At 49.0% G+C, this 24,518-nt stretch overlaps 8 protein-coding genes across 8 annotated transcripts; 5 read left to right on the top strand and 3 right to left on the bottom strand.

The window, feature by feature from the left end:
• Positions 1-95: 95 nt before the first annotated feature.
• HETIRDRAFT_156970 (uncharacterized protein) lies at positions 96-2,967 on the top strand. Its single transcript, XM_009553905.1, has 20 exons — positions 96-264; positions 320-431; positions 506-584; positions 636-708; positions 762-781; positions 837-907; positions 963-1,023; positions 1,085-1,112; positions 1,165-1,183; positions 1,231-1,281; positions 1,338-1,417; positions 1,466-1,543; positions 1,595-1,781; positions 1,918-2,007; positions 2,060-2,166; positions 2,218-2,360; positions 2,416-2,450; positions 2,499-2,617; positions 2,674-2,737; positions 2,795-2,967. The coding sequence occupies exons 1-20, from the start codon at positions 119-121 to the stop codon at positions 2,810-2,812; spliced, it is 1,581 nt and encodes a 526-aa protein (XP_009552200.1). The 5' UTR covers positions 96-118; the 3' UTR covers positions 2,813-2,967.
• A 127-nt stretch (positions 2,968-3,094) lies between these two features.
• Positions 3,095-4,702, bottom strand: HETIRDRAFT_330264 (uncharacterized protein; the record flags this gene model as incomplete). Its single annotated transcript, XM_009553906.1, has 5 exons — positions 3,095-3,626; positions 3,701-3,890; positions 3,955-4,459; positions 4,537-4,557; positions 4,610-4,702. 5 exons carry the CDS (start codon positions 4,700-4,702, stop codon positions 3,095-3,097), a joined length of 1,341 nt encoding a protein of 446 aa, XP_009552201.1.
• Positions 4,703-5,249: 547 nt separating this feature from the next.
• On the bottom strand, positions 5,250-8,852 carry HETIRDRAFT_330015 (uncharacterized protein; the record flags this gene model as incomplete). The annotated part of the gene is made up of 4 exons (XM_009553907.1): positions 5,250-6,144; positions 6,198-6,736; positions 6,791-6,946; positions 6,999-8,852. The coding sequence occupies 4 exons, from the start codon at positions 8,850-8,852 to the stop codon at positions 5,250-5,252; spliced, it is 3,444 nt and encodes a 1,147-aa protein (XP_009552202.1).
• Positions 8,853-9,451: 599 nt separating this feature from the next.
• HETIRDRAFT_481526 (uncharacterized protein) lies at positions 9,452-10,942 on the top strand. The gene is made up of 7 exons (XM_009553908.1): positions 9,452-9,731; positions 9,786-9,931; positions 9,984-10,147; positions 10,211-10,349; positions 10,411-10,429; positions 10,506-10,629; positions 10,695-10,942. Exons 1-7 carry the CDS (start codon positions 9,477-9,479, stop codon positions 10,865-10,867), a joined length of 1,020 nt encoding a protein of 339 aa, XP_009552203.1. The 5' UTR covers positions 9,452-9,476; the 3' UTR covers positions 10,868-10,942.
• A 1,021-nt stretch (positions 10,943-11,963) lies between these two features.
• HETIRDRAFT_53821 (uncharacterized protein) lies at positions 11,964-12,113 on the top strand (the record flags this gene model as incomplete). The annotated part of the gene is made up of 1 exon (XM_009553564.1): positions 11,964-12,113. A coding segment is annotated over one exon (150 nt), but the record flags the coding sequence as incomplete, so codon positions are not given.
• A 1,471-nt stretch (positions 12,114-13,584) lies between these two features.
• Positions 13,585-14,438, bottom strand: HETIRDRAFT_430420 (uncharacterized protein; the record flags this gene model as incomplete). Its single annotated transcript, XM_009553909.1, has 5 exons — positions 13,585-13,886; positions 13,934-13,957; positions 14,031-14,098; positions 14,240-14,318; positions 14,387-14,438. The coding sequence occupies 5 exons, from the start codon at positions 14,436-14,438 to the stop codon at positions 13,585-13,587; spliced, it is 525 nt and encodes a 174-aa protein (XP_009552204.1).
• Positions 14,439-14,691: 253 nt separating this feature from the next.
• HETIRDRAFT_329571 (uncharacterized protein) lies at positions 14,692-15,552 on the top strand (the record flags this gene model as incomplete). Its single annotated transcript, XM_009553910.1, has 1 exon — positions 14,692-15,552. The coding sequence occupies one exon, from the start codon at positions 14,692-14,694 to the stop codon at positions 15,550-15,552; it is 861 nt and encodes a 286-aa protein (XP_009552205.1).
• A 4,915-nt stretch (positions 15,553-20,467) lies between these two features.
• On the top strand, positions 20,468-22,216 carry HETIRDRAFT_455599 (uncharacterized protein; the record flags this gene model as incomplete). The annotated part of the gene is made up of 3 exons (XM_009553911.1): positions 20,468-21,781; positions 21,839-21,892; positions 22,043-22,216. 3 exons carry the CDS (start codon positions 20,468-20,470, stop codon positions 22,214-22,216), a joined length of 1,542 nt encoding a protein of 513 aa, XP_009552206.1.
• Between the last annotated feature and the right edge of the window lie 2,302 nt (positions 22,217-24,518).

The raw sequence follows: 24,518 nt of genomic DNA on the forward strand, positions 1-24,518 counted from the left end.
ACATTACATACCTCCACGGGGTTTTGTCCCTGGAAAGAACCGATGGATACATAAGGTATAGATGCGGGCGGCCCTCTGCCCTCGCCGGGCTTGTCTCCTTTCACGTCTAGCTTCCACAATGTCACAAAGTCAACCCCCCGTCGACACTGCCAGCGTTCACGAGAAGGACAAGTCTGTGATCGAGGAGTCGGCGTCAGTGGACTCTGAAATCGACCTGCTTTCTTACCATGAGCATCGTGCTGGCCGTTTGGTGGTGGATCCCAAGTGAGACCCTGCAGCGTCTTGTCTACATTCATTTCTGATGTTGTGGGACATGCAGCGAAGCTCGGGTTGAATTCGGTGAAAAGGTCGCATCGAAGTTGAAACTCACAAAGGACGGATCCAAGGTCCTTTGGCCTCAGCCTACTGATGACCCCGAAGACCCTCAAAACGTGAGCTCAATGATCTTTTCGAGCGCTTTGTGTCCATCTCCCGTCAAATGACCTCTGACATAACATCATGACAGTGGAGCTCTCGTCGCAAGGCAATTCAATTGATCATCATTACGCTGGCTGCCATTGTACCAGATTTTGATTCGGGGATAGGTTGGTTGCTTCTTCCTCACTTGCAGCGCGCAATTTACGAACTATACGCAGGAATTGCTTCTATATTTGCGTTGGCGGAACAGTTTAATACGACCACGGGCGTGATCAACAACTTGACTTCGAAGTGCGTTGAATATTTATACCCCCAATATACCAATTTTGTTGAGCTTCTGTCAGTTGGAGTATCTTCCTTTTGGGTGAGAAGTCATGTCATCCTCGATTGACTTGATCTGTACCAATGCATGAATCCAGGATGGGGAAGTATCTTTGCTGTCATGCTTATGCGACGTTTTGGTCGTCTGCCTGTGCTTTTCTGGACGCAGGTATATTATATGATATGTCGCTGTGTTCTCCTTGTTCATTAGGTGTTTGAAATAGGTATTAAGTCTTGGATTCCTTGTCGGATGCACTTTTGCACCAAATCTCAATACATTCACGGGTGAGCGGGTTGTTAAAAACTCTCATTGACGACCCTATTCTCATGTCATCTCTTATCCCAGCAATGCGATGCTTAACAGCATTCTTTGGGTGCGTGTCAATCTAAATCTGGCGTTCCATACGACTTACTGACTTTATGTAGAACGTGTCCGCAAGTTACAGTAAGCAAACCCTTGTTCATTTGGTATCGCGCTCACATCATTTTCAGGGACTATATATAGTCACCGATATCTACCCTTTCCATCTTCAGGCTCGAAAGGTAGAGTCATGTAATGATCTCATTTCACAGCCCAAAAATTCGACGCTTGAACTCAGCTGAACATATGGACTATGGGCTTCATCATATCCCCTTTCTTGTCGCCATTTGCATTCGGATTTTTAGTTGCGCGTGCAAGGTACATCATTCGACTTGAACTAGATTACTCGCTTTAATATATTTTTAGCTGGCGATGGGCCTATGGAATTGGGTCAATCTATGGTGCCATAGTGCTCGCCCTGATTGTATTTTTCGGTGAAGAGACGTATGAATCTTATAATTATCTTCTTTCTGTCCTCTGATTTATTATTTCCAGTATGTATGATCGAACAGTCAAGCCTATTCCTCCACGCCCATCGTTCGGGCTTCGATACCGCATTGAAACACTCATCGGGGTCACGGGCCTCAAGATGGCTAAGTATCGGTCTTCCTGGACAGATATCATGTTGGGGTGCATTGACATTGTATGGCGCCCACATCTGCTTGGTATACTGTTCTTCGAAGTCAGTGTCGTTTGATTTGTTCCCATCTTGTGATTGAACCCGTCGTGCCAGGGCCTCCTGTTCGGATTTAGCATTGGGATTAACGTATGTACCATAAGTTTTTCATAGATCATCGAACTGAAGTGACTCCTGCCAGACAACCAATGCCGTCTTTCTCGGGGCACCTGCTCCAGTTGGATTTGGGTTCAGCCCCTTCGCCATCGCTGGTGCCTATGGCACACCCATTGTCAGTTACTGTTTCATATCTAATGTGGACCCTTGTTTCATGCCTCGCACAGGTTGCCGTGCTCATTGGCGAAGTAGTCGGCCGATTTCTAAACGATTGGATCATGAATGTGAGTATTCGTCGCAATGGAGGTGTTTTCGAAGCGGAAAGTCGGCTATGGTACGTACTGCTGGAATACGCTATTTTCTCCTACTCATCTGTTTGGGATAGGACGTGCTACCTTGCCGTACCTTTGTATATCTGCGGGTTCGTCGTTTTGGGGGCATCTCTACAAATGCGTCTCTCGCCTGGTGCGCTTGTGATGGGTTGGGGTATCGCAGAGGTTGCTGTGATGATCAACACTGTTGCTGTTTGTGCGTACCACCCAAGCAAATACTCCGCTATGAATACTGAAAAAAAGATCACAAGATGCCTACTGTAACGATTGCTTCCCTAAGCGGCAGGCACGTAATCTCTATCTTATAAAACCTCCTTAATTGACCGCCCTCCAGGGAGAAATCAGTGCACTGGTGAACCTTGCACGCACGCTTGGAGGCTTCAGCGTCGCATACTTCCAAGTCCCATGGGCTACAAAGCACGGAGCACTGCAGACATTCGGTGTAGAGGCCGCGTGAGTGCAATTAATGCATCAATGCGGCAGACTTAACATTATGCTCTAAATCATAGCATTGTAACCGGCCTGTTTTTCCTCATCGTACCGTGGATTCAAATCAAAGGGAGCCGACTCCGGGTAAGTAATATACATTGCATGGTGTGTTCAATGTTTGATGGTCCTGTCATTCCCTAGGAACGCTTTTCTGTATAAGAGATGTGGTGGTCCTATGCCCAGGCCGGTGATCGGTAGTGGGGGAAGAGACACCTACCTGTTATGATTGGACGACGTGATGCTATAACGTTTGATGATCGTGTATGATCCTTGTGTACAGTTCACTTACAGATGAAAATTTGATGATTGTAATCACCACAGAAGTACAAGTTGAGCTATCCAGTACAAGGAAAATTACATCTGCATCGATATTTCACCCGCTCTTCCTATTCGTGTACTGACTCGTCTCTTGATGAGCCTGGGATTTATGTCAAGACTATGCTAGGCCACACTCATCAAATTGACTAACCTCTCGAACACATCCAATGGACTTCGACTAGCGCTTTCTGCCTGATCGATAGGCATCTCTAATCCGGACTCACCTGCTTTTACATCCTCTTGAATGGGCCCAGTAATCGGCACCCAGCTACTCAACGGGCTTGTCCCTGGTTCGTATATCGCCTGCGCGACATAGAGCAAGAGACCGTCCGACTTGACGTCCGTCTGTATTGACCGAACTGTTGGTTGTGTGGTCTCCACGTCCATAGCAGCCTCGCTTTGCGGATGCGGCGCAGACACTGGGACCGAGACGCTGACAGTGTAAGGGGATCGTGCGAGGGGTATGACATGGGATATAAGGTTCGCAGCCGTTGTGTCTACGTGATACGAAACGGGCAAAAATGATGTCGGGTATGGGAAGTGATATCCTTCTGCAACGCCACCTAATGTGTTGCTGGTCGGCGCAATTGGTGCGACATTTGTCGGTGGTCTCGGAGGAGGAAGCTCAGAAAGGCGGGTATCTCTCCACCAGAATCTACGAACCGCCAAACATCGGGGCGGCCGTCATTGACTCGTCGTATATCAATGTAACGTGAGATTCGAACCGACCTGAAAGACGTTTCGCAATCTGCCACATCTTGGCCCTTCCACTTCAGCACGTCGAGCACATGAATCACGCCGTTGACCTTCCAGTTTTGATCCAGGATGCAGTCAAGTACCGTGTCAGACGGTAAGGGCGAGGGAAACCTCGGCATGAGCGGCTTCCCAAGCACCCTCGATCGTAAGGTCGTGTTAGGCACTAAGCCGACACGATATGAGTAAGTGACAAAGAACGAGACAGCGATAAAAATAGAGATCCATACCGACACCCACGACACCACTCCCAAAGTGGGAAACCGCGAGACACCTCTTCCCCACCGGAACAGGCGCAACGGCAACCCAGCCTGTCTGTAAATCGTCCGGCAGCCCGTCGGCATGTCCTTCTCCTCTCTCACTCGCCATAACCCACGGCTCCATCTCTTTCATCTCTAAAAGCTCCGCATACATGCACCTGTCTGCCCAGGGGCTCGGTTTCTTCACCTTTGGCTGCGGCTGTGCCTTCGTGTGCCCCTTTCTCTTTTTCTGTTTCTTTCGAACTTCCATGGATGCATCAGGTATATCCTCGACATGAGGTTCTGGTGCGGAGACAGAAGGTCCTGGTTGAAGTAAAGTGGCGAATTGGCCTACACCCTCTCGCACGATCGTATCCTCATCAGCAGTGGATTGATGCCCTCGGCGCTTTATATCGACTTCGTCATCAGAAGGCCCAAGGGTAAGATCTGCGAAAAGATCAATATGACGTTCAGATTCGATGCGCTGTGCTCGTCTCTGTCAAAAGGGTGTACAATGAACAGGACATGTTCAACCGGGTGTACTTAGAGAGAGAACGAGGAGCGTGGGCTCACTCGTTTTTGCTCTCCTAATGCCTAAAATCAGTTCGTTAGGGCTCATCGGCACCTGTCTGGAGAGCACACTCACTTTAGCACGTCGAGCGTTCTGCGACAGCATCCTGTCCGTGATGCTATTGGGTGGTTGCTTGTATGAAGCCTTTCTTTCAGTGAACGCATTCATATCGTTGATACGGGACCTATGATGGATGATCGCTATGAGCTATCGCTCGAAGACAATTGCCGTTTGAAGTATATGAGAGAGAAGGGCCGCGCAGGAAAGCCGGGAAAGTGATCGAGTCTCGAGGCAGAATTTCGCAACGATCGCAGCTCGCAGTTCACAGCTCGGTTCTGGGTTCTGGATCCTAGGAGGCCTTTGTTCACGTTCAAGATGATCTTTGCGCAGATAGCTAGCGAACAAAACACAAGCTTGACGACGTTGAGTCAACAACGACTCCGATCCGATCGATAACAATCTAAACAAGGTTCAAGTTTACGCGTGACCACATGCAGACTGCCGCCCGACAAGATATTTCCTGTATGGAGCAAGAAAACAAAACAAAACAAAACAAAAGATTAAATTCTGCCTTCCAAGCGGCCCGAATAAAAACTTGAGATACATGATGCATAGATCTTAGAATAAAAACCAAGATATTTCTGAACATACGCTCCGCCTGAAGAAAGCAAATACCATAAAACACGCGACGACAGCGAAAAAAACCTATAAGATCTCACGGCTTCCAGGCCGGTTTACCCCCCTTCGTCTCAATCGTGCCCGTCTGGCTTCGCATCGACATCTGCGAACTAGGTCGCCCAATCGACGACGAGCTGTTGTCCATCTCCTCAAAACTCCTCACCAGATCCTTCACGCTTCCCCCGCTGCTTCTCGGCCCATTGGGAATACGGATGGGCTGCGACGGCTCCGGTATAGACGTCACGGGCCGAAGATCCACGAGGCGCCGTGGCCTCGTCTGTAGGCGGGGTATCTTCGACGGAGGCGGCGGTGCGGGCTGCAGATTAACAAGCTCCTTAGGGTGGGAGGGTTTGGGCGGCGGTTTGCTCATGGGCGTCGAGATGGGCGCGCGTGGTTTCTCTAGCATCTCAGGAGGGGGAAGAGGAAGCCCGGGCCGCGAGCTCGAAGGAGCATTCGGCGGCGGTTTAGTCTTGGACAGGGTCGGAAGGTAGGAGAAGAAGAACCCCTTGACACGGCTGCCGATACCTGGCGGTGCCGGTGCAGCTCGCGGTTCCTCTCCGTATGTACTTTTGGACGCAACTGATGGTTCATCTGAATCTATCGGAAGCTCAGCGTCATCATTGTTCATCACACTCGACCCGTCGTCTGAAGATCGGCTGACGGATCTCGCCTCTTCCATGAGATGTGAATAGCGGGGGCCCAATAAAGATGGGGGCAGTGGTGGCTTGTCGAGGCGCGAAGCGAACGTAGGAGCCGCCAACTTTTGACGATTCGAAGACCAGACGAAACGGCCACGGTTGAGCGGGGTAAAGTCTGGCACGGAAGGCGTGGTCGATGAAACGGGCGGCTGGCGCAGCGTCGGCGTCGGCGGCGCCACGTTCCCAGCGCGCTGCTTACTTTGCAGTGCTTTCGCTCGTTTGAGCAGATCATCGCTGCAAGGGCCATTAGCGACGCAACGTGTCGAGTCACGCACGAGGTTCCTCACCGAGTCCATGCGGAACCGAGACGCGCAATGACGTCTGCACCTCCTAGAAGTGCGACGAACCGATCGACGACGTTATTCAGATCCACCCGATCGACATCCCCCAGTACCCCGCTCTCGCCGTCTACCGCCATGCGTTGGCCGACCTCGAGCCGCTCGTCCGTGAAGCATGCGTCAAGTAACTTCCAATCGCTTCGAGACCAGTCCCTCGGGCCGTCTGTATCGATATGGAGGCCCGGCTCGGGCGTATGGGGTGCAAAGGTCGCCGGTGAAGGCGTTCGGAACGGGTGCATGGCTCCTGCGGATCTCCTCGGCGTTCCCGTCAAGGGTGGCTCTGCCTCGAGGGGATCTAGCAGCTCTGGCAGCGTCATGGACGGACTGCTGGGCGTGAACCCTCGCCCCATTCCACGGGCAGGCGAGACTGATTTGCTGACACCCGAGGCGGAAGCGTCCGCGCGACGTGCGTCCTTCATCAGAGACTGAACGGTCCGAGGTGAGCGACGGGCGCTGTTCACGTCCTTGACAATCATGTCATAGTCATGCTACAACGCCAAAACAGTCAATATCAGAGCGATGAATAGGAAAATAAAGCATACCGATTTGAGAATGGCAGCAGCGCGAGCAGCCGCCCATGGGTTATCACTAACAATCTTCACGACGCTCGGGTCCCCTTCCTCGTCTTCCTCTTCTTCATCCTCGCTCCGTTCCTCAGCTTCATCGTCTGTGTAGATCATGTCTTCATCCTCATCTGGCTGCTCGAGGACGTTAAGATGACTACTCTGGATACATTGCGAGGCCACTGACCTCGGCTTCCCTAGACAAATCATCGTCAATCAAACCTGGTTCAGAAGAGAGGTGTCGATCAATCACAGCCTCCTCCTCCTCCTCCTCCTCCTCCTCCATCTCCACATCCAGCGATCTTTCAGGCTGAACGAGGGGTTGCACCCTCTCCTCTGGGTTGCTAATGTAGGATAGTTCACGCTCGAAATATTGCGATGGATCGTCCTCCTCTAGGAGTGACTCTTGCTGCACCGGTTGAACAGAGATATCTTGAGGTGCTGCGACATCACCAACCTCTGCAGGATATTCTTCGGGGACCGCCTCCTCGAAGCTCAACTCTGCCTTCGCGATAAAAGGAATTTCATGATCATGCGTCTCCTCTATCGGTGGTTCGACATCCCCAGCAGAGGTATACACGGAGTACTCCTGCGACACGTCCAGATCCATCGGATGTGGCTCATTTTGCTCTGAGTCCTCCAAGTTCATGGATCCCGGCTCTTCGACATTTTCATCCTCCCCCGCTCCAATAACGGGTGACGGGGGAGCCACGGCCTCGACCGTTTCGTCGTGAGGTTCAGAACTACGGCGTTCTAGCGACTCGTCTTCCACATCAGGCTCAGGACTATGGCGTTCCGGAGATTCGCTGGGTTCGTCAGGTGGTGGGGGGCCTTCGTCCGCGAACGACGGTTGTTCCTGCTCCATGTCGTCCTCCTTATCGGCCCTCGCTCCGCTACTTCCCTGCCCATTTCCTGTTTCTGCCGCCCGATTGACATCCTGCTCTTGATCCGTCCCCAACGGTCCCGCCGCCGACCCAGGCTCAATCTCAGTCTCAAACTCTCTCCCCATCTCCTCGTCCATCTCTTCGTCTCCCAATGTCCCTTCTTCTTCCTCACCTTCTTCTACAAACGACAATCCCCCCTTCTTTTTCAGCGGATGGGGACTCTTCGGCCTTCCCCAGTGCTCGATCCTCTCCCTCGTCGCGCTCGTCGGGGGATCTGCCTTGGTCGGCACGCTCACCGTCGTAAACTTGCCCGTAAATTCCCCCGATTCCTCCCACTCGTCCTGCGCTTGCTGCTCCTGACCGCCCTCCTCACCCGAGCTCCAACCGTCGTCGGCCCCATCCGCGCCCATAAAGTCGAACACTGGCGGCGCCGGAAGCATGTCGGATTCGTCGCCCGACTGGAGGGTCAGATCAATAGGGCTGTTTTTGTCTGCCAGAGGAGAGGAGACGCGAAATGTAGCGTCGGGGGGCGAGGTGGACGCCATGGACGGCGTGTCGCGCGTGTTCATGATCGTAGGCGTCATCACCCTCACCTGCATCTTCTGCCTGCGCGGTCTCCCGCGCAGCAGGAGGGGGTCGTCCGATGGCGACGGTGGAGGCGGGGGCTTGCTGAGGTCGATGTCGGGCGGTTCTTTCTTGATCAGAAGCTTCAGGGCGTCTCTGCCCGCGACGGACTTGCGCTTGCTGGACTTGGAGACTCTGGCCTTGGACGGCGACGGTGTCATGAGCACCTCGCGCGGGGGAGTGAAGCGCTCGGTCGGGGGTTCATAGTGGGGTATAGGCGTCGCCGAGCGCGCGCGAGACGAGGTGCGCTGGCGAGTGCGGGTCACCGCGAGAGACAGTGGGGGTATATTGTCCGCGTTGACGTCGCGTACGGGGGGAGGAGACTGGAAGAGGACGTGCCTGGCCGGCGAAGTCGGTTTGGAGGGGGACGCGGAGCGGCGGTGGAGAATGGAGCGCGTGGGGCTCTCGGGGGAGACGGCGCGCGCGTTTCGCTTTTGTTTGCGGGGCTTTGGGTTCGGAGTGGCTTCGGAGGGCTCGTCAGTGCCCTGGTCTGTCGGGCGCGTGGCGCGATCGAGTGGGCCTGCGTGCTTCATGTGCGACTTGGACAGCGAGGACGGGGCTCGTTTGCGCTTAAACGAATCGGTGTCGTTTGCGTTGGTGGCTGAGCGTAGCGGCTGGAAAGGATGCGACGACGCCGAGGACGATGGGTGTGCGGGCTCCGATCCCGATCTCGAGTAGTACAAAGGCTAAGGGTGTGATTGAGGAACAAAAAAACGTGGCGCTGGTCAGTGCCACGAAGAGGACAAAGCGATGTGTATGTATGTAGATGAAGGAGACAAACTTGATGTGCGCTTGCCGCCCGCATACTGTCTTCTGGGGGCGGGCTGATCAATGTCCGTGCAGGATCGAGCCCATGGAGCGGCTGGGATGCGACGTTCGCGAAGACGTCATGCATGACGAGCTGGTTGCGCTGTGTGTTCGTGCCCCTGATGGGCGAGGAGCGGGAGACAGGGCGAGAGGACGAGTGCGGGTGCAGCATGTTGGCCATGCGGGCGTTGGATAAACCGCCTCCAACCACTTCCAAACTCGTCCGACGCCCCCGACGCGTCCACACGTGACCTCGGCGCCTCCCGCCCGTCGCGTCGCGATCGTCCTTATGCTCCGCACTCAGCTATCCCACCCCCACCGCGATCGCACATCTCCTTCCTTCTCTGCTCATGGCTACCACTCTCCTCGCCCAGACGCGCACCGCCCTCGTCGTCGATGTCGACTCTATGGACCCCGATGTTGCAGCCCGCCACACTTCCGCGACGGAGCGCTTCTGCGACATGACCTCCAACCAGGCCATCGTCTACTCCGAGTCCATCCGCCCAGAGCGTCTGCCGCTCTTCAAAGAAGCCGTGCAGAAGGCACGCGCGAGAGGCAAGGTCCTCAACGAGCAGCGCATTGTCGACGATGCCGTCGATCTATTCGTGCGCCCTTTGGCACAGACGTCTCCCTGTCCATCCTCATCGATGGCCCTCTAGACCGTCCTCCTCGCGAAGGCCGTATACCCGCACCTCACGGGCCGCGTTCATGCCCAGACCTCCCCCGCAGCTGCCTACGATACAGAGGAAACCATCGCACACGCGAAACGTCTCGTTTCCGTCTTCGAGGCCAACGGCATCCCCAAGCAAGCAGCGCTCCCCAGAATCTGTCTATACACGAGCTCATCGTCGGTACAGGGAACGGATATCCATCAAGATCCCCACCACTCCTGAATCTATCGTGGCCTGCCAATATCTCGAGAAGATCGGCATCCGCACGCTCGCCACCTGCCTCTTCTCCGTCTCGCAGGCCCTCGCCGCCTCTGAAGCCGGATGCCTCTACATCGCCCCGTACTTTAACGGTAGGCACACCCATCTACCCATGCCTAACACAGTCTCGGTCTAATCTGTCCTTGCGACCCAAGAACTGCGCGTCCACTTCGAGCCCGGCATCTGGAAAGAGTACAAGGACACGGCCGCCGAACACCCGATGGCCTTGGTCATCGCCGATATCGTCAAGACGTACAAGCAGATCGGATCCAAAACCCTCATCATGCCCGCCAGGTGCGTCTCGCGTGACCGAACGTATTCCCCCGCACCGTCTCATGACCTGTCTACCCAACAGCATCGTCACGGCAGCCGAAGTAAATTGATCGTCCGATATTGCCTTCAGGCTGAAATATTGACCATTGAGCATTGATGTCTGCTGACACGCACCAGGTCCTCGCCTTGGTGTCCCTCCACCCGGACCACCTGACCCTCTCCGGGTCAGTCCTCGACCAACTCGCGGCCCTCCCTGCCGCAGAGTTTCCGCCGAGCGCGCCCGCAGCACCCCCCACCGAATGTTCGTCCCAGTCCTCATCGCTCTCACATATCTGCTCCTCATCTCATACTGCATTTAATTCACAGCCTCGTCCGACCCGTCGACCGACTACCTCGCTTCTGGCGGGGCCAACCTCCGTGCGGCCCTCGCCGCCGACGCAGAGAGTACTCGCAAGCTCGCCGACGCGCTCAAGATCTTTGGCGAAATGGAGGACAAGCTCAAGGACCTCGTCCGCAAGGAGCTGACGACGACGACATAACACCCATACCAAATACTGGAGCACTCCACTGTACAAATAGAGTACATACAACGACATCGATGAATGTATATACCCGGATACACGCCTGCCACACCAGACACGAATATTCCTTTCGCTCGCTCTCGCGCTCTTGAATCCGCATATACCACCCCAGCGCCGCCTCACGCGATCGGGAGTCTGCCCAGTCGCCACCACACTCGTCTTGGGCGCTATCAAGACCGGCGTCGCAGGCATGTTGCATCAGGAAAATCATCCCCGATAACCAGATGAGTTGTCCGTAATTTGACGGCAAATAGCAGGTTTCCTTGCTGGACAGGTTAGCTCACCCCTGTTGGAATCTGGTGACTTAGCAGCGTCTATAAGATGAGTAAACGGGGAAAAGTATGAGTTTATTTGTCGCTGAAAAATCGAGTACGTCATCAGCACTCCTGACTCAATACTTTCACCTCACTCGTTGCCCACAGTTAGTACAAAATTTGAACTTTGATCATACACCTCCTACACCGAATAATTGAGATTTCTAGCAGTTCCCCGTACACGGTGTCACCCTAGTCACCCTAATAACTGGGTTGTAGTATATGAGGATGAGGTCATAGTATTACAGGTGAGCTTGTGATATTGTTACCAGGCTCCTACCCATCCGAAGGTGAGAGTGGGTGACTATGAATGACACGTGCTAAGTAGATTACAGTCACGTGTAAAATATTTCCCAATAAGGAACTTTTAAACTTCAACCACTAACCTCTCACCAATGGCTGGCATAAAACATTGGTAAACAAATGCTACCCATGGTGCCAGCCACCCAAATTCAAAGCCCGACACTAGTTTAACAACAATATATTTTATTCTTTTATTTATTGACAAGAAATATGAAATGGTGTGTTATGTCACATCACTCTGCATCAGTCTATTTACTGCATGCCTTTTGTCATCCTGTCAACTCTATGATCCTATGCTGGCACTTGCAAAGCTTCCCTCTTTGAGCCAAATTTACAAGAAGACTCTGAGCTTCCTTAAGAAGCACCCATGCTTGTAGTGGCTGAAGGTTGTTGAAGCAATTCTGAAGGGTAACAGAGATGTGACTTGACATTCTGGAACAGGTTCTGGAAAGACACTGACATTCTGGATGCTATTACTATTTGCATCTAGAATTCAGATTATAGTCACACCTTTGAATATCTTAGGGAAGCAAAACAAAGATGACCTCCGCAACATCTGGAAACCACTCCCTTGTATTAAGCTCTAATTAGTTCTATTTATGCATAATTATGAAAGATTAGGATTAGACATTTTTAGCTTACCCCCCCTCTAAACCTGTTCTAATTAGACATAATTTTCCTAAATTAGGAATTATTAGGATTGATTATAACTTGAAATTTCGGAAAAATCATAATAAATCAAGCATCACAGTGCTCACAGTCGTCTTCTAGAGTCATGTCTATTAGAGCACTAGTTCAATACCTAAACACAAAATATACCTTATAACAAACTTGCCTTCTGCCAGAGTTGAACCAACAACCTCATGTATGCAAGCATCCAGGACAGATGCTCTAGCCACTAAGCCACAAGGTCTAATATATAAACTCAGTAATCTGAATAAGTAAACATAATATAGGCAACCTCAACATCTCAAATTTTATTCAACATTTATCTTTCGTCTATTGTTAGGACTGCATCCTAACACGTGCTCGGCACGTGACTCATTGGCATATTCGGGTGACAAAGACTGATTACATATACATGCCAATGCATGAACGCTTACCTTACTGACTCATTCACAAGCTTCGGCTTGAACGTTTACGTATGCCCGTTATGACGTCACTTAACTGTGTTCCTAAATTACTTACTGATACGGACAGACAATTGTCGTTGTTACTATAATTGGATAAAAGCACAGAGCTGCAGATTACATACGCCGATCATTGATCGTACTTAGTGTTTAGAAGCACGGACCATATGTCCGGCTTGCCCTAAATAGTCTGTACGTATAAATAGCCAAGCTGAGCTTCTTAGAAGCCTCAGCTTGTTCACTTCGTATACAATCTTGATCTCTGCACTGCGCCTAACGTCTGGCTCCTTCCAAGCCCACGCATCGCGAACTCTGTCAGATCAATTGAATCATACCTAGTCTGACAAAGCACTGGATTCGTCTCAAAGCCCTTATCATTCTCCCGTCTCTATCGCTTATCAAGGACTCGCTGCTTATCGAGTCATTTGCTGGGATCCACCTGAAGTGATCTGCTCTATCGGAGAAGACTTGTTCGTTCCTGAAGAACATCGGTCGATTATAAATAATCATCTTCTCTACTTGTTCGAAGACAAGATCAATAGTAACCAAGACTTCTTGGATCACGCACGCAGACGAGCCATCGTCTTCATTCGTTGGGCAGTCAATCTTAGTTTTAGCTTAGGGAACCCTACTTAGTGCATTAAGTGCATGTGATAAGCCTAGCGGCTTAACACTTGAACGAGCTCTTTATTCCCTATCCTATCACACCCTGGAATGACAAAACATCTAATCTCTTGCCGAAGTCGCTCGACAAATACTAGAAGAAAGAAGCCGCAGAGCCACACAGATCAGTCAAGCAATAAACACAGACATACTCAGACCCGAGGCCACCACCCCGGTCATCAGCCAAGAAATTCCCACGGGTACTATTACAACCTCTAGATATTCAGTAACTGGAAACGCATACGCAGGAGTAGCCATATTTAGGCTACAACAATACCACGATTACTTCTTCAACCTCGTCAATGGATTCGGATTCCCTTTTCCCGGGCTTTGCTTCATCAATGATCCAAAGACCCCCGTCTCCTCCATTGGAAACCCAGGACTTAACCTTCTCCACACAAGAAGTACCATTGATGTGGACGACGGCAGACCCAGTAATTTTCCAGCAGCACACATCGCCGATCTCCGTAGGCATATCACCAGAGGCGTGGATTCCGAAGGAATTAGAAGAGAACTCGTCGAGAAAAGTGAACAGAGGAGTCAATACGCAATTATCATCTTTTGGACCTACACCACCCAGAATTAAGACACACTGGACAATACTGGATACTCACCCCATCGAACGGAAATCACCGGAACTGTATCAATTATCAGAAGAGGAGAGCTCGCCCTCAAAACTTATTATTTCAGAAGTTTCATCAGCGGACAAACCATCAACGAGATCCTCACGCTTATTGACCAAATCAATATCGGGATCAACGAAATCATCAGAAGAGAACCTACTCTCCAAGAAGGACTTAGGGCCGGAAGAAGACTCGAAGTTCCCTTCCACTTCGAAGAATAAACCATTGAGCCATCACTTCCAAAAGGATACCCGCCCCCATACCACAACGATCCTATCTACATCTTCGAACATTTACCTGAAGACGTCGACCCGGACAACGTTTATTGCGACCAGGAAAACAGACACTTCTACCACAGCGGAATCCTCTGGGGATTCTATACCCAGAACGGAAAAGAGGAATATTACGCAAGACCGTTTCAAGGAAAGGAAATCCACACCGCACCCGGGTTACCAACAGTTAAACTTGCTGAAACAGTCAGAGCACTCCGACTCATCAAGCCTAAATCACCGACAAATCGGAATCGTAACACACCAAGGCCACACATATATAACCTACCCAGAGAAACAGCCAGTGGAAGTCGAACATCTCAAAGAAACACCCCCGTCCAATCTCCGGTACAAGAAACTGCTGCACCGGAACCCGTCAGAACCCCTTCACCGTTCGAAATCCCCTTTGCGACCTATCCTAAAGAAGAACCAAATCCAAGTAGAGAGCCTCCTAACGATCTGGAGCCCCCAACCAGTGAAATGTCGACAAATCCTAGAAATCCTGAGTCCAAGGGACCAGCCATGGCCAAACCAACCCCTTTTGACGGAAACAGGAAACGAACCAAGCAGTTCCTCCACGAAATCGACTTGATGATCCTCGCCAGGAAATATGATTTTCCTGACGAATTCGCTAAAATCGCCTATGCCCTGTCATACATGAAAGGAGAATCCGCCGGTATATGGTCTAGAAATTTCACAAAATCCAGAAACGAAGCAGATGACTGGACTCTATACACATGGAAGGAAACCACAGGAAAAACCTCAGTCCGCAAGAAAATCTCTACAGATTTTGAGGAATTTAACAAGACATCAGACGCCAGAGACAAACTGGCTAGAATAAATCAAGGAAAAGAATCCTTTAACACATACCTCCAACTTTTTGAACAAATAGCAGAATTGTCTGGAGTCGACCTAGAAACCAAGAAAACACATTTCCTACGCGGCCTAAAATGGGAATTGGCTCGAGGAATCTACCAAGATCCTGCCAAACAAGATACATGGGAAGAACTGGTAGCGAAAGCTAAAAGACACGAAACAATGCGCATAGAAGAAATGCGCGCGCGCGACCTCAGGCAGGGAAAATACCAAGTTTTTACCCCAAGCAATTATTACTCCAACATCGCACCTCCTCGCCAAGAAAGGGAATCGCAATACGTCCCAATAGACGTAGATGCAGCAGAAATGGAGGCCGATGCCATCTGCACTCGCTTCAAGAAGCTCACACCTGAGGAAAGAAGCCGACTCGCCAAAGAAGGCAAGTGCTTCTATTGTAAGAAACCCGGGCATATGGCGCGCGGGTGTCCCTCTCGGCCCAAACAAAGATTCCCACCCCCTTCCTGAGGAAGATTCCAACCAAAGCACCGCATGATGCACGCCATGGAAGAAGAAGAAGGAGGTGATGAAGAAGACTAAGAGGAAGGAAAGCAGAGGGTCGCCCACATTCAACAAATGATGATGGGCCTCAGCATGGACGAAATTGAAGAAGTTCGTGCTTTTAGCGAACCAAAGAATTTTTAAAGACTCTTCCATCGGCAGCAGATGTGAAGAGTAGGATTCTTGCAGGAAATTGGTACGCTCCGCTGGCCAATGAAGACATTGACCAAGAGCATAGACATCCAGATATATTGTATCTCTCGGAAATGAAATCACATGGTGCACCATCACTCCGAATCAAGACAATATTAATAGGCAAGAATCGAAAAGCTGCTACTCAAGCTCTCGTAGATAGCGGAGCAACAGGAATATTCATGCACCCCAGATTCGTGGAAACGCATAGAATAAAAACCCGGAAAACCCCAGCCCCCATCCCAGTCAACACGGTCCAAAACATGGAATTTAAAGGAGGACCAATCACAAAATTCGCAGAACTAAAACTACAAGTTCTAGGGGAACACACACCGAATCGGCAAAATTCTATATAGCCGAAATCGGGAAAGAAGATGTCATCTTAGGAACCGACTGGTTGTTAGAACACAACCCAGAGGTCGACTGGCATGCCTATGGGCTACATTTTACTAGATGCCCACTCTCCTGTCAAATCAAAGGAGGACCTATTAAAGCAAAAAGGGCTACAAGAAAACCAGGATGTCAAAACCCAGAAATACAATGCATAGAGACAGTACCAAGAAAAAATGACTATTCAATACCATTGCAAAAACCAGGAAAAGCACAGCCAGGCCGGAAAGTGGGAAATACTACAGTACCACATCTGCGGATAAAACCTAACATCTGAGGTTCGCAACCTGAAGGACGAAATCCGGAATATCTCAGAGCCCGAGCCAAACATTACACGACACCCACATGGGCTGAAGAGGATATTCCAGAGGACGGTGTTCGACTATCAGCACTTCCCTCCACAGATTTAGAGGAAGACGGAGTTTATCTCGTCAGATGCCTTGACACAGGACAACTAGAGGCACTCGAACTATACAATGACAGCAAAGAAAAATTTGATATCCACCGAGCCGAAACTACAGAAACCCTCATAACCAACACACCGGTACCTAGGAAGGAACCTATTAGAAAACAAACCAAACACACAAATTCACAGAAATTAGCGGAAGAAGCTTCAAAAGGGAAACCCGAATTATCCTTTGAAGAAATAGTTCCCAAAGAATATTGGGATTATAGAAAAGTTTTCGAAGGACGAAAACCAGGGAAACTACCGCCTAAACGCCCTTGGGATCACAAAATTGAACTCAAGGATGGAATGGAACACTCGCTCAGACCTAAATTATACAGTCTTAGCCCAATGGAACAAACAGAACTCAAGAAATTTATTGACGAAAACCTGAAGAAAGGATTCATCCAGGAATCCAAATCACACATAGCATCGCCGTTCTTTTTTATTGAAAAGAAGAACGGGAAATTACGACCAGTAATGGATTATCGGAAACTCAATGAAATGACTATCAAGAACAAATATCCACTACCAATTATTCAAGAACTATTGGACTTATTAATAGAAGCCATATACTTCTCACTTGTGGATATCGACACAGGATATAACAACGTATGCATGGACGAAAAGGACGTCCACAAAGCAGCATTTGTCACAAACCTAGGAATGTATGAACCACTGGTGATATACTTCGGACTCACCAACTCACCAGCAACATTCCAAACTATGATGAACTCGCTTTTCAAAAACCTCATTTACGCAGGAAAAGTGGCAATTTACATGGACGACATATTGGTATTCTCCAAAACCATGGACGAACATATCAAAACAATGCGACAAGTTTTACAAATCCTAAAAGACAATGATTTGTACCTGCAACCGTCAAAATGCCATTTCCACAAAAAGAAAATCGACTATCTCGGATATGTCATATCTCACGGACACCTCGAAATGGACCCAATCAACATAGCCGGTATCACGGACTGGCCGACACCAACCAGAGTCAAAGAAGTACAATCATTTTTAGGATTCTGCAACTTCTATTGCAGGTTTATCAAAGATTACTCGAAAATAGCCAAACCACTATTCAAGTTAACACAGAAAGATCGCAACTGGGATTGGACGCCAGCATGCAAAAACGCATTCCAAATACTAAAGAAAACCTTTATATCCTCCCCGGTACTTGTTATGCCAGAAACCAAGAATCCCTTCCACATTGAATGTGACGCATCTGACTTCGCTACCGGAGCAGTATTATCACAGGTCGCCCCCGATGGAAAATGGCACCCTTGCGCCTACATTTCCAAATCACTCTCACCAACAGAACGCAACTATCCTATCTATAATAAAGAGTTGCTAGCGGTCGTCCGAGCTTTCGAAGCTTGGCGACACTATTTAGAAGGCGCCGAAATCCCGGTCGATGTCTGGATGGACCACAAAAATCTGGAATGGTTCCGCTCAAGCCAAAAGTTAAACCGTCGGCAAGCACAATGGTCACTCTTCCTCTCGTGTTTCGGCTACAAATTAATGCACAAGGCAGGAGTCACCAATAAATCCGACGGTCTGTCACGGCGTCCAGACCATAAAGAGGGGGTGGAATTTGACAATTCAGGCGAAACACTTTTGGAACCCAAACTTTTCAATCAAAAACAAGAAAAGATTAGAAAACCTTTTGCGGAAGTCAACGCAATTAGCACAGAAGAATCACTAGACCCCCATCAGATATTCCACATTAGAGCAACCGGACGAGGAGGTGTCACAATAATCGACGAAGACCTAAAAAATCGTATCATCGAAGCAAACAAGAAAGACAAATGGTTATTAGAAACATTAACCAAAGTCAAAACACTAAGCCCTCACAGCATGAAGAAAGGACTACAAGAATGGAACAATGAAGAAGGACTCGTTCTACACAGAGGAAAAATCTACGTCCCCTAAAATGAACAACTACGCAGAGATATCATCAAGATAAATCACAACAATCTAGCTGCAGGACATCTAGGACAGAGAGGAACACTAGCGGCCGTAGGACAAGAATTCACATGGCCCAGAATCTCAAACACCATTCATCAATACGTGGAAGGATGCGCAATCTGTCAATCTACAAAAAACGACATGCACCCTACTATGGTACCACTTCAACCAACGGAGATTCTGGATAGACCATTCGGAACAATCACCATGGATTTTATCACCGATCTCCCGGAATCAAAAGGATTTGATTCACTCCACGTAGTAACCAACAGATTTACTAAAACGGCAATAATCACACCATGTCTGAAAACCATCGACTCGGACGGAATGGCGCAAATCCTACTGGAAAATACCTGGAGACGATACGGACTACCCGATAAAATCATATCAGACAGAGGAACCCAATTCGCATCAAAAGTGGCGCAAGCCCTACTCAAAGAACTCAGAATCCAATCAGCATTAAGCACGGCTTATCACCCACAAACAGACGGCGCTACCGAACGAATGAATCAAGAACTAGAACAATATCTTAGAGCCTTTTGCAGCTCATCACAAGACGATTGGGCAGCATTAATTCCCTACGCAGAATATGCCTACAACACACACCAACATTCAGCCACAAAGAAATCCCCATTCGAACTATTACACGGATATCAACCCAGAGCATATCCAGCCATTATAGGCAACATGAATGTCCCCACCGCTGACACACGCCTCGAAGCTCTGCAACGCGCTAGGAAGGAAGCGTAAGCCAGCCTCGAAATTGCAGCCGAAGCCATGAGGATACAACATGACCGTTTCGGAACAAAACTACCGCCTTTCAAGAAAGGAGACCAAGTTTGGTTAGATGGAAAGAATATCCATACCGGTCACCCCTCAGAGAAACTGCGACCCAAACGATTTGGACCATTTGAAATTATCGACACAATCGGAACTATCAATTTCAAGCTGAAACTGCCCAACAGCTGGAAACACATTCACAACGTTTTCCATGCTAGTCGACTTACACCCTACAAGGAGAATGAGGTCTATGGCCCAAACTATCCTAAACCGGCCCCGGACCTGATCGAAGGGCAAGAAGAATTTGAAGTTGAAGCTATTGTCGGAGCTCAACGCTTTGGACGATGGAAGACCTTGCAGTATCTAATCAAATGGAAGGGCTACCCCGAATCGGACAACTCATGGGAAGCGGCGGCAAATGTTACAAACGCCAAAGAAGCCATCATGGAGTTTTATCATAGACACCCCTCCGTAGTCAGAGAAATGGAAGCCTCAATCTTAGCCTTAACGATTGAGCTGGAATACAACAGAGTTGCCGAAGAAAACCAAATCAAAAAGAAGCTTCAAAAGCATCCAATTGGAAGAAGACTTCTATCTACACAATTGGAAATTCCCCAGATCATGAAAGCAATCGACAAACGGATGACACAGTTAAAGAAGCGATCAGTACCTCTGCAGTCAAGGAGGACAGAATCAACGATTGACGATCAAGGAACATAATTGAAGAAGCCCAGTTTAGGCTCGTCTCGATCTGTGCCGCAGCACAAACGATCGGACAGCTCTAATTGGCAAGTACAAGTCTACCAAGAGCTACAAAAGCAGACGAACCGCGGTTTGGCATGGCCAGGCAAGTGGCTATGACCCCCCTGAACCCCACTCTAGCAGAGGTAGCCATTTACACCTCTGTCACAACCGCCACCTTTCTAGCCATCTCTCTCGCTGTCTTTCTCGTCAGAACCATTTGCCAAGGCTCTTGTCTCATCACCAGTGACCTCGTATAAATACGAGGCCACCGTCGACAAAAAAACTTTCCTCCAGCTCCCCAGCTACATGTCCTTGACCGTCCACAAATTCCACTTCCTCGAATCCCCTTGCTACATCATGGCTGACTTCCACCACACTACCTCTCCCTCCGCTCGTTCCCACTCTACTTCCCCTCCCTTCATCCTCTGCCCTGTATCAACCGCCACCGACGACTCTAACGACTCTTATGACTCCCTCGCCTCCGTCAACCACATTGACGGCATCACCATAGACGACCCACACCTCAAAATCGGCGTCCCCAGTCTCCCTAGTCGCATCATGAACCCCCACACGCCTAGTGCGGCACAAGTATTCACTCTATTTAATACCATTCCCCGCATTCTCATTCCCGTCTACCCTTCCCCCATCTATAACTTGACCCGCTACTTGAACCCCAACCTTGTCGGCGCACTCTATCACATCACCTTCACCGACGACGAGGCCCCGATCATGTTGGAACAATCTGGGCTGGATGATCCCACAAACTTCTTTTTCTATTTACAGCAGATTGTGATGAACAAGGGACTCATTAATCTCCCATCGCTCCGCAGCGACATGATCAGCTACCGCCCTACCGGGTATAGCTCCCTCGCCATGAGTCTCCTCCTCCACCACTCCCCAACCGAATGGGTCGACACTCTTGCACGAATCCCCTTCCGACGGAATACCATCCGTTGGTTCCGCATTACAGGGTTTGGAAGAGAACGGTTGGTCATTGAAGAATACATGCCGGGTGGAATGCTGCCGGAACGCCTCTTTCCCACGAATAGTCGAGGGGAGCAGCACGTCGCCGCGTATTGGTCCGAAGGGTCTAACCCATCAGACAACGTGAGGCCCTGGTACATGGCAAGATCAGACGTCATTGCAGAGGATGGGTATCACTTGCTCCGACCCAAGGAGCTTCTTTACGAGTCACAGAGGATCATTGACGCTCCGGGAACCTCCGGAAATATTGCACGTCCCCCTGTCAAATCCCTCATCCTCTCCCTCCCTATGCTCAGAGAATCGTCCCTAGCACCAATTCCCCTCCTCGCACCTTCGCCACCCCTTCCCCCTCTCCAGCTTGACATCCCGGTGCTTTTTCAACATGCAGTCTCGGCCGAAAGGACCACGGCAGTTGAAGAATGGGCAATGGCCACGCTCCCCCATGCCTACACCGACCCCTTTCCGGGAAACCAGCTTGCCCCTATCCCTAACCTGGAAGAAGACGATCCCATGCTCCCCGCTAGTCCCCCTTACGACCCCGAACAAACCGTCTGGGATCGCGAGGCTCGTCGACCACTTCCAACGCCGCCCCCAGCACCCCCTGTTACACCCTCATCCATGACCCTCGTTGAGGAAGGCCCCACCTCTACTGAGCCTGTCGACGCGCCCTCCTCTCAACCTGCAACGGTTCCAGTCACGTCGGAAGATTGGCGCGAAGGAGCACGTGCATCAGAACTCGTCTAGCCCGCAACCCCCGCTTTCACCCCTTCTCCTCCCGCGTCTCCTGCTCCACCAGAGGTACGCTATTGTTGGGAATGCGGACGTAGCGGACATCTCCTCGCAGCCTGTTCAATCACACATATTCGGATGCGAACGGACGTCATGGCGCATCAGTTTCTACGCGATTATGACGCGCATCGCGGAGCCACTAATCGTCTTAGGTTGCAGATGGATAAAGTGGCTGAGGAATATGGTTATCACAAACCTGCCTGGGAACGCATGATCGACACGGCCCTCTGGACTGGTTATCCCAATCGCTCCATCCCCACCTACGATGTCAACAACCTGCGTGAGCCGCCGCCGACGATTGGTCTATGTCATAAACACCGAAGACTTGTGTAAAAGGGGGGGGTAGTGTTAGGACTGCGTCCTAACACGTGCTCGGCACGTGACTCATTGGCATATTTGGGTGACAAAGACTGATTACATATACATGCCAATGCATGAACGCTTACCTTACTGACTCATTCACAAGCTTCGGCTTGAACGTTTACGTATGCCCGTTATGACGTCACTTAACTGTGTTCCTAAATTACTTACTGATGCGGACAGACAATTGTCGTTGTTACTATAATTGGATAAAAGCACAGAGCTGCGGATTACATATGCCGATCATTGATCGTACTTAGTGTTTAGAAGCACGGACCATATGTCCGGCTTGCCCTAAATAGTCTGTACATATAAATAGCCGAGCTGAGCTTCTTAGAAGCCTCAGCTCGTTCACTTCGTATACAATCTTGATCTCTGCACTGCGCCTAACGTCTGGCTCCTTCCAAGCCCATGCATTGTGAACTCTGTCAGATCAATTGAATCATACCTAGTCTGACGAAGCACTGGATTCGTCTCAAAGCCCTTATCATTCTCCCGTCTCTATCGCTTATCAAGGACTCGCTGCTTATCGAGTCGTTTGCTGGGATCCACCTGAAGTGATCTGCTCTATCGGAGAAGACTTGTTCGTTCCTGAAGAACATCGGTCGATTATAAATAATCATCTTCTCTACTTGTTCGAAGACAAGATCAATAGTAACCAAGACTTCTTGGATCACGCACGCAGACGAGCCATCGTCTTCATTCGTTGGGCAGTCAATCTTAGTTTTAGCTTAGGGAACCCTACTTAGTGCATTAAGTGCACGTGATAAGCCTAGCGGCTTAACATCTATCTAATAAATAAACAGGTCAATAAATACCTAAAAAGTCAGGTCTTTCAGGATTTAGTTTGAACACTACTAAGGAGATAATAAACCAATGGAAAATTGATAATACACTTTATATAGGATAAAAATAAATTATGGCACTTATACAATTTAGACTGAGAATGTGTAAAACTATGATTGAGTATAATATTCAATGGGACTCTACTAGTATAGACAATGCTACCTGAATTTGCAAATTTGATCAAGTACATGATTATGAATAATCAAGATCCAATAAGAGAGAAGGGCTTTCCAAATAGCCACTAGTGAGGTAGAGGATGGGGACAAGAGTATATGTATGGCATGCCTATATATAAATAAGCACAAGATTGTTGGAGGTGATCTTAATATGCTTAATGCATATATTTCCTATATGGCAGGCAAATATATCATTCTGGCACCACATACCAATATGACTGTCTTTTCCACAGCCTAATAGCTAGAGGAAAACACCAAGTTTGAGCATCTTTTGTATAACAAGGCAATAAACAATATAAATAGTGCTAAAAATTGTAATATCAATAATAATGATGATTGTGTACTGCACAAGACAGTATTAGCTACTATACTAATAGACAAGGTCTATAAGGCTGCATATAGCATATCCCTAAGTCCAACCCACATGTTGTGTCCTATAATGACCAGTAGCAGGCATTGGCTAACAATGACAACTTTAATGATCTTGTGTGCAAGGACAAGGTACCTAGGTCTTTATAGCCTCTTGTGGCAGCTGCCAAGCTGCCAACAAAGTGGCTGGGGGCATCAATGCACATTTCTCTCTTTCTATATCCCTTATAAAAGCAGCTGGAAAGTCAGCAAAAGAGCTACAAGATAATGGTATAGGCATATATGAAGGAGAGTAATATGCTGAAATAGTATAGAATGTGCCACATCTTTACCTTCTCACTGATAGAGCAGTAGTACTTACTATTTACTACTGATAATTAAAGACTTCTTAGTATGGAATTAGTGCTAATATCATGAAATTAGAAACCAATCCAATACTCACAATGTGTTGCTCCCAATTAGGAAATTAGACACTTTTAGATACTATTAATACTTTTAGATACTTTTAGACACTATTAGATATAATCCAGAGCTAATACAAGGGGGTGTTTTTCCAGATGAAGTTGGGTATTCCAGCAGTTACACTTACAGGGCAAACTTCTAGCCCTGCAATTTATTAGGTAATGTACAAAATATCATTTTCTCACTAGCCTCTCATTCTCATAATTTATTAGGCAATTGATGATGGCTAGTATTGTGCCATTATTGTTAGCTCTAAAGAGCTTATAAAGGAGAATGTAGATTTTGAGAAGCTTTAGAAGAATAAACAGTTTACTTTTCAAATTATCAGTCTTATTTGGGACAAGGCACACTATGTTAGCAAGTGGGGTGGATTCCAGCCAGAGTACAAGGGAGCAAAGTGCTTGTGATATCTCATACCTTGC

Source organism: Heterobasidion irregulare (assembly GCF_000320585.1).
Source record: "Heterobasidion irregulare TC 32-1 unplaced genomic scaffold scaffold_12, whole genome shotgun sequence".
Classification (NCBI taxonomy): Eukaryota; Fungi; Basidiomycota; class Agaricomycetes; order Russulales; family Bondarzewiaceae; genus Heterobasidion; species Heterobasidion irregulare.